Source organism: Sesamum indicum, linkage group LG6, assembly GCF_026168435.1.
Source record: "Sesamum indicum cultivar Baizhima isolate 11 linkage group LG6, ASM2616843v1, whole genome shotgun sequence".
NCBI lineage: Eukaryota > Viridiplantae > Streptophyta > Magnoliopsida > Lamiales > Pedaliaceae > Sesamum > Sesamum indicum.
In genome coordinates this window covers 26019313-26027632 of record NC_142662.1, presented here as the reverse complement: position 1 = coordinate 26027632, position 8320 = coordinate 26019313, and the positions used below count along the sequence as shown (strand labels likewise).

Here is an 8320-nt window from a genome sequence, read left to right as displayed (position 1 = left end):
TTATGGGGAATGCACAATCTAACTTAAATAAATCATCGTAGGAATTTTTTTGTTATAATTGGGTCTTTTTAGTTCTTAATGTTATTGGTAAATTAAATCTTAAGAACGTTTCTAAGGTTGTCTACTGATTAGGGATTTAGTCAATGGACGTTTCTTGACTATGGACAAGGTAAAGAAAGGTGGGGTCGTTAGGTCGCACCAATAGCCATAACCAATTTATTTATCATGAATCTTTGTTATCTTTGCATATATGATCGATCGTAGAATTAACAGGATTTTGTCTTTAACTGGAATACTCTTCTCTTATATTTACTTCTTCTAATTCCATTAGCCCTGAAGTTTAATTTAGTTTTTATTTTTATTCTTCTTCACAATCATAAACCCCCTAATTACTTTTATTTTTTTGAAGGAATTAATTTAAAATCAATCCCTGTGAATTCGACCCTACTCACACTTCTACAAAAGTGTTCGTAGAAATTATTTTTTGTGAATTTAGTTCATTTACCATGACTTTTATCCTAGAGTGGTTCATAGTCTCTTTGAGGCTGTACACATGCGCTAAGACAATATTGTGAAGGAACAAGGTTGAGTATGAAGTTATGCTCAGCCATTAAGACAGGTATCACGACCCTACTTTATTTGATTTATTTTATTAACTTATATATTATGATAATTTATTCTATTGAACATATTGAGATAATGTAATATAAATAACATAAATGAAACTTGTAACTTCAACAAAAACAAGATAACGACAACGGAAAAAATCGACACTGATATTTTAAAGTACAGATAATTTATAATAGGTTTTTTTTATATTTATCATATTTATAAATAACCTCTTATTGTTTTGAGACGACAGTTAATTTTAGGGATATTTGCAATTTTTTAAATAATGAAAAGTATTTATAATTATGACAAAGATCAGAAAAGCCTGTTCTAATTTATCCTAATTCACCAATACAAAGTAAGAATGTTTCTCCATGCAATCTGGATGGGGTTATTACCCCACTCTCCAAGAAAGGACAAAAAAGTCCTTTATTTAGAGTGAAAATACCCTAAAAATTGAGGGGATCCACGTGCATACACCTGGGTCGGGTCCTCAAAATCCGACCCACTCCAGGACCTGAATTCACGCTCATAAGCAGCCTGGTCTCCCACCGCACGATTATGGACAGGGGACGCTAGGATGACGCCACGTGGCCTAATCCATACTATACATGTAGGCCTATAAATAACTCAAGTTTGAAACATTTATGGTACGACACATTTATTATATTCTATCTCATTCCGTACGTATTTCTTCCTCAGAGCCCATTTACGATATTTAAGGTGAAAATATAGTAAGCTTGAATACTTTTAGAAAAGTCGCATATTTCAATTTAAATCACAATCTAACCAGCATTAAGTCTTCATACATATGTGCAAGTAGCAAATCAATAGACTAACAAACACAACCTAAATCAAGACGACAATGATTAATGTCATGTAATAAGTTAGTAAAGCAGAAATGATCAGCAAGAGAGGAACCATGACCGTCGGTTCAAGAATGGGAGTTAGAAAGGTAGGAATGCTACAAGCTCAAGATGGAAATAGTCTATGCTGTTTGTTTATTGAATCATGTTTCTTGTATGTCTCTCTTGCACAATAATTGTCCCAACGAACAACTGTCTGATGCGAACAGCTCGTGTTGTGTACAGTGTGTTGGAAAATTTTCAGTTTCAATTAATTGAAACAATTGTTTGAAATATAACAATTAGATTAGAAATCAAAAGCAATAAAAGTCACGTTGGAATAAAAATAGTATAACATTTAGAAACGAAATTTTGCAACAAGTAAATTAAATAATAAAATTACAATGAGAATTGTGTCGTGACAATTTTCAATCAAATTGGTAATCATAAATTTAATCGAACCGCAAAATTCACTGCTTGCTTTGAGGAAAATATACGGTCCGTATCAATAATGCACCGGGTACAACGTAATTTCTCTCAATATAAGATGGTTGCAATTCTTTCGGTATTAACACTATAATGAAGAACACCTCAATCAAACGCTCAAAAGCTCGTTACCGAAACAAAGTTCAAATCTCAAAAATGTTGATAAAGAAGCCCAGAGGGAGATCTCAAGAGAGAGAAGAGAATTTGTTTGAAGTTGTTGGTGTGTCAAATATGAGGAATGGCATGAGAAGAGAATTGTTTGAAGTTGTTGGTGTGACAAACATGAGGAATGATGGCATGGCCACACCTCAATGCAGCCATTAACAGCCAACAATCTTGTTGCAAACAATTCCAATCATTGTTCCATCATTCTCTTGTGTGGGAGAAACATTTCTCCTCTTTTACTCAACCTCATTTATGGATTTCTTCATGTAATTAATTAAAATTACAACACAGCGTGCCAGATAGAACAGGACTGTTGATCACAGTTGGGCAGATCTCCCGGTGTTGGAGGGAGAAATGGTTTCAAGATTATGGCTAGATGGTGAAAAGGGCGAGTCTTGGACATAAACAGAAAATGCAGTCTATGTCTTAGGAGGAAGCGTCTTCCTAGTAATGTTGTTTCAGGCTGTTGTTCGGTTGCCCTCTGCAGCAACCAAATATTTAATCTTTAAGTCTCCATTGTTAGCATTCTATGTTCTGTTTAGAACAAAGCTAGCCGGAGAGGATGTTGTCCGTTTGAGTGACTTCAAGATCTCGAACAAAAGAACTTTAAGTAACTTAGAAATGGCTTCTTTGTGACAGGCACGAACTTCATAATCCAACCAATAGGCCATGTTAAGGCCGCAATTGCAATGCAAATCCCCCATTGTGCCAAACTCAATCTCACCGTGTCAGCGAAATTCTTTAGGAATTCTACCATCACAAACTGCAGGATAATAGTTACCGCGATAATGCCTAGAAACAACTTGTTCTTGTGAATCCCTTTGAATACGTTCTGCTTCTCCAGATTCCTTGAGTTGAACTCATTGAAAACTTGGCAAAGCACAAAAGTGTTAAAGATGAGTGTGTTCTTTACCTGCTCGTCCACGTTGAATATAGACCGGCCCCTGAATTGGAATGTTAAGAGTACGATGATTTGGTATAAAGACTGCGCCAGAAGGTTTCTCCACATGATGTTGGTGATAAGAGGTTCTGTTCGCCCCACAGGAGGATTGTGCATAAGCTCGTCAGTAGGCCGCTCTGTAGCTAAAGCCAGGGCCCCTAATGTGTCCATAATGAGATTTACCCATAGCAACTGAACCGCTGTCAGGGGAACATCGCCAGCAGAAACTGCTGCGATGAAGTTGATGACCAGAGCTGCCACGTTAACCGTGAGCTGAAATTGGATGAATTTCTGGATGTTGTTGTAAACGCATCGTCCCCAACGTAGAACTGTAGCCACGGAGGAGAAATCATCATCTAAAATTACGATATCTGAGCTCTCTTTTGCTACCTCGGTGCCCTGGATTCCCATAGAGAGGCCTACATCGGCTTCTTTCAGTGCAGGGGCATCGTTCGTTCCATCTCCAGTTACCGCCACTACGTGCCCTTTCTGTTTTAGACACTGTACCATTAAAAGCTTGTCTAAAGGGGATGATCTTGCCATGACACGAATAGTATCAACCTTAAGCATTCTTTCTTCAGGTGTGTAGTTTCTGAACTCTACGCCTTCAATTACTTCCCCGGTCACAACCTGCTGATTGTGTTCGAGTATTCCACATTCAGCAGCTATGGCCTTTGCAGTGAACACGTTGTCACCAGTGATCATCTTGACTTCAACCCCGGCAACTCTGCAGGATTGAATAGCTTTTCTTGCACCTGGTCTGCATGGATCCTTTATACCAACTATCCCAAGTAACGTCAAATCATGTTCACTTAGACTTTGTGAAATAGTAGTTTTATCATCTTCGTTTGATTTGGACTCTCCGGTTTCCACTTGCTTGTAAGCAAATGCAATGCATCGGAGGCTGCTTGCTGCCATACCCTGGATAATCTTTTCAAATTGGGATCTTGTCTCTTTGCTCATACTCTTTGTTCCTCCAGTAGTTTCATAGTAATAGGAACACATTGCTAGTACCATCTCCGCAGCTCCCTTCCAGTGTACATAATTAGAATTGTAAGCGTTGTTTCTGATCAAGACCCCGCTTCTTTTCTTCTCTGAGTTGAAAGTTTCGACGTGAAGAATGGTGTAATCTTGCTTCAGCTTGTCAATATCCATACCCAAATCTTGGACAGCCCAGCAGAGAATTGCCTTCTCAGTTGGGCTTCCAGAATACTCAACTACTGATCCTGATTTGGGCTTATAGATGCTACCTGTAGTATTGAAAGCAACTCCTTGGTGTAACAGTTCTAGAATATCTTGAGAAATAACACGAGAAACGTCTTGTCCCGTTTCTTCATGACCTATGCAAAACTTGGTCACTTTCATCTGATTCAAAGTTAAAGTGCCCGTCTTGTCTGTGCAGATAACTGTTGCCGAGCCCATGGTTTCACAAGCCGAAAGCTTCCTCACCATCGCCTGATCAGCCATCATTCTCTTCATTGAGTAAGCAAGCGTTAGCGTGACGGCTAAAGGCAGGCCTTCAGGAATGGCCACAACCACTATGGTCACAGCAGCAGAAATGATTCTCAGCACTGAGTTAAAGATGTCATTCAGATCCTTATCGGTCCCGTTGAATTCTTGTAACCCATCTTCATCTTCAGTGTTGCCAGTGAAATAACGAGTCAGCATTACTACAAGGACTAAAGAAGCCACAGCAAGGCCTACTTTCCCGATTGAAGAAGTCAGTGTGTTCAGGCGCTCCTGCAACGGTGTCTGCTCGTTGGACTCACTTGTAATTGAGCTCATCATCTCGCCCCACGCAGTGTTCATTCCCACTGATATTACGAGCATTCTTGAGTATCCATCAGCCACCTTTGAGCCAGACAATAAGAATGGATTGTGCACTGAGTTTACCTCAACATGATCACTCTCCCCTGTCATGCTCGATTCATCTACGTGGAACGAGTGGCCATCGATGAATAGGCCATCAGCTGGGACATGATCTCCAATATTCAAGAAAACAACGTCTCCAACGACTGCATCAAAGATCGAGACCTTCTGCCTCCTGCCTTCCCGCACAACATCTATTTTAATGTCGTTGCTGATTTTAGACAGCTTGTCAAACTGCCTTTCTTGGCGGAAGTTGCTGGCTGCAGAAACAGCCACCACAATGAACACAGCCACGAAAATGCTGCCACCTTCATACCAGCCCTCTCGTGCACCGTGTTCTCTGATTCCAAAGGCTAGAGAAAGGGCAGCACAAGCCAAGAGGATGAGAATTGTGGTGTCCCTGAAAGCTTCGACCACGAAATGGATCAGCCCTTTTGGGGGCGGCTTCTGGTAAGTATTGGAGCCAAATGCCATGCGCCGTTTGCTTAAGTCCTCTTCGTCTCCATGGACTCCATTCTCCATATCGGTTTTGAGAAGCTCTGCTAAGGCTTTAACGCCACCAAACCCACGGAGCTCATCTAAGTTCTTGTTTTTGACCATTTCCGTGAGCTTTCTTTGGTCTATTTTAGCATACAGCCCTCTATTATCCCCAACTTCATGGAGATAACTAGAGACCGGCTCAATTTCAAGAACTCTGTGAGGAGAACTAGGAGAGGCTAATGCATTGAGCACCCGAGCATCCAACTTTCTATTCTTAGAAACAATGCGCTTCACCAAAGATAGCGACACATATATGACAATGCAAGCAACCCTCCATTTCTTTTGGGATTTTGTAAGAGTGGCAGTGCTGATACTAAGCAGCACGGACTGAATGTTACCGTAGTAAACATTTGAAGAATATTTGAGTTTGCTCGCCATTTTTTCCCTCTGAAACTAGCAAGAAACAAGGAATTCTTGAAAAGAAATGTCAAATATACTTATGCGGATAGCAGTCAACAGATAACCACAGAAAGGAGTTCACTCTAACGCCATAGCTCACAAGAGTTCTTATAGACAATCACCACGGAACTAAAGGAACTTTCCCGGAAGTTTCATTTACATGTGAATGCTGACACTTCAAACCTCGCAGCCATTGAAGGTCTCTGCTGCAGTAAGAAGCAGAGCATGAGGTAGCTTTGGTGATAGGGATGAATGAACAGATAATCTCTGCTTAGCATGCAAGTTTCTTCAGCTAAATTTCCAAACATCTTTGCTTTCAAGAAACCTTTTTGACAATTGATCATGAAGACAAAATCGTTAAGATCCTACAAACACAATAAAGTAGCAAACAGTGTTTTGTTTAATTGTTGATCAAACTTTTTAGGTGGTCTACTTTGATCTGTTCAGTGTTAGACCCAACATAGAGCTTGTTCGTTATAAACAATGGCTAGAGAGTACAACGTTAAAGTTCCGATGTGAACCTAATTCCAACTAGAATTTCTCTTATAGGAATCCTCTTTTTAAGGTGGCTTGTCCACCTGTCCAACCGCGTTTTCTTCTATTCACTTATTTAGATTTGTGTATTGAATATGCCAAAAGTCTAATGTTTTGCTCATCACTTTATTTTTTCTTTCTTGGTCGCTGAATCAGCAGAGCTTGGTTTCGTACATCAAAAGATGTCCCTTTTCTCTTCTTTTATGAATACTAATAATTTGTGGTACACGCGCGCCTGATTTTTATAAAAATAATTATGTAATATAAAATAAAAAAATAGACCAAAAAATGAAAAGACGCCAAAGAGGTACTTCCCTTTATTTATAATATAGATGTTTACTTTTACTATAATAGTGGAAAATGTGAGATTATACCCTGTTTGGCATTTGAAAAATTCAATTTTTTTGAGGCCATATTTGCTACAACACTAAGATACAAAAGCCCAAGAATTAACGTACTCCATTTGCATTTTTCCATCAGGAGTTATAATCTTCTTTTTCTTTGTCTCACTTCCTTGTTCTAACTTTGAAGAATTGTACCAGATGCATGCATCAGTGGTAGTAAATTGCAATCATTTTTTTTAAATTTAACGTAATTACAAATACATTCTTGTTATTTAAATATAAATACCCCTAATGTTTGATGAAATTATGTAATTCTTGAATAGAGGTATGAAATTATCAACTTTACCCTTATCGCATATATTTTTATTTTTTTAAAAATTTAGACGGGAAGAATGAAAAAATTATTAAAAAAATAACTATCCACTTAATCCATAAAAAATTAGAAATTTTTTAAAAAATAAATAAAATTGTAATTTTTAATCGACAAAGACATTTTGATCGGTTCACTACAAAACAGATGAAAATATGACAGATTGGGCTAATCATTAGATGATTATTAAAATCAAAGGGAGTATTGATTGTTTTCTAACCAACGAGATGATATTTATAATTACATCATACATCAGGATAGATCGTTGTAATTTACCCTAATTGTTATTGTACTTTCCATGTGATCAGTCGCTCCCATCAGACTATATAACAATCCTACATTCTGCAGTTCTCAATCAATTAATAAACTTCATTGCAAAAGTCCTGATTGCCGACTTTGCCGCCTTCTAATGCAGGCTTTTTGGACTTGAAATATGGAGCATTTCACTTCCTGAAAGCCATTCAGTCGGGCACGAGCTTGAATCCAAGAGCCCACATACAATCACACGCCCCCCACATGTCGCTATACTAACACTTAGGACACCTATAATAATTAATTAATATTGACAAATACATAAAAGAATAATAGTGTCTTGAATAGCTATGTCAACATTTAAAAGCAGAGTGAACGCCACTATTTACATTTCTTCCTTCGTCGGCAGGTCGCCTGATAGAGTGAGTTTTGCAACAACCACATCAACATGCATTTGGACAAACAAAACAAGAGAGTAGCCAAAGATTGACTTAAAGTTTCTTGAATGTTTATGTTTCCAAGTAATTGCAGTGATGAAAAATGATAGCGCAACATCTCTAGTAACAAGTAAAAACAAACAAGTGGATTCTCAAAACAACCCTTCACACCTTGAGCAAATGAACATTTCAGGTATATATATATTTATATATATGCAGCTTCCGTAATCCACTTGCGATTGCTAATTCAACTTCCCATTGCGTTAAGTATCATACATACCATTAAACTACCAAATAGAGATGGGACATAATGTATAATGAATCACCACGCACCATTGACTTTGTAAGTGAAAGATGACTAATACTTGTTGCAAGTGTATTTCCCAGGCATTCCAAGTTGGCATCATATTAAAAAAAACAACCAATAAGAAAGAGAAACATAGGGCGTCATTGCTTATAGGATTTATTCTCAGAACTCGCTTCTCAAGATATATCTTATGACAAAAGAATTATCATTTCGAAAAACAAAA

General features: G+C 38.0%; 1 protein-coding gene across 1 annotated transcript; it reads right to left on the bottom strand.

The window, feature by feature from the left end:
* Nucleotides 1-1789: 1789 nt before the first annotated feature.
* On the bottom strand, nt 1790-6350 carry LOC105163368 (ATPase E1-E2 type family protein / haloacid dehalogenase-like hydrolase family protein). The gene has a single exon (XM_088881256.1). The coding sequence runs from the start codon at nt 5830-5832 to the stop codon at nt 2689-2691; it is 3144 nt and encodes a 1047-aa protein (XP_088737382.1). The 5' UTR covers nt 5833-6350; the 3' UTR covers nt 1790-2688.
* Nucleotides 6351-8320: the final 1970 nt, after the last annotated feature.

Coding starts and splice junctions, on each gene's coding strand:
- LOC105163368 (XM_088881256.1), bottom strand. CDS start 5,832: ATGGCGAGCAAACTCAAATATTCTTCAAATGTTTACTACGGTAACATT.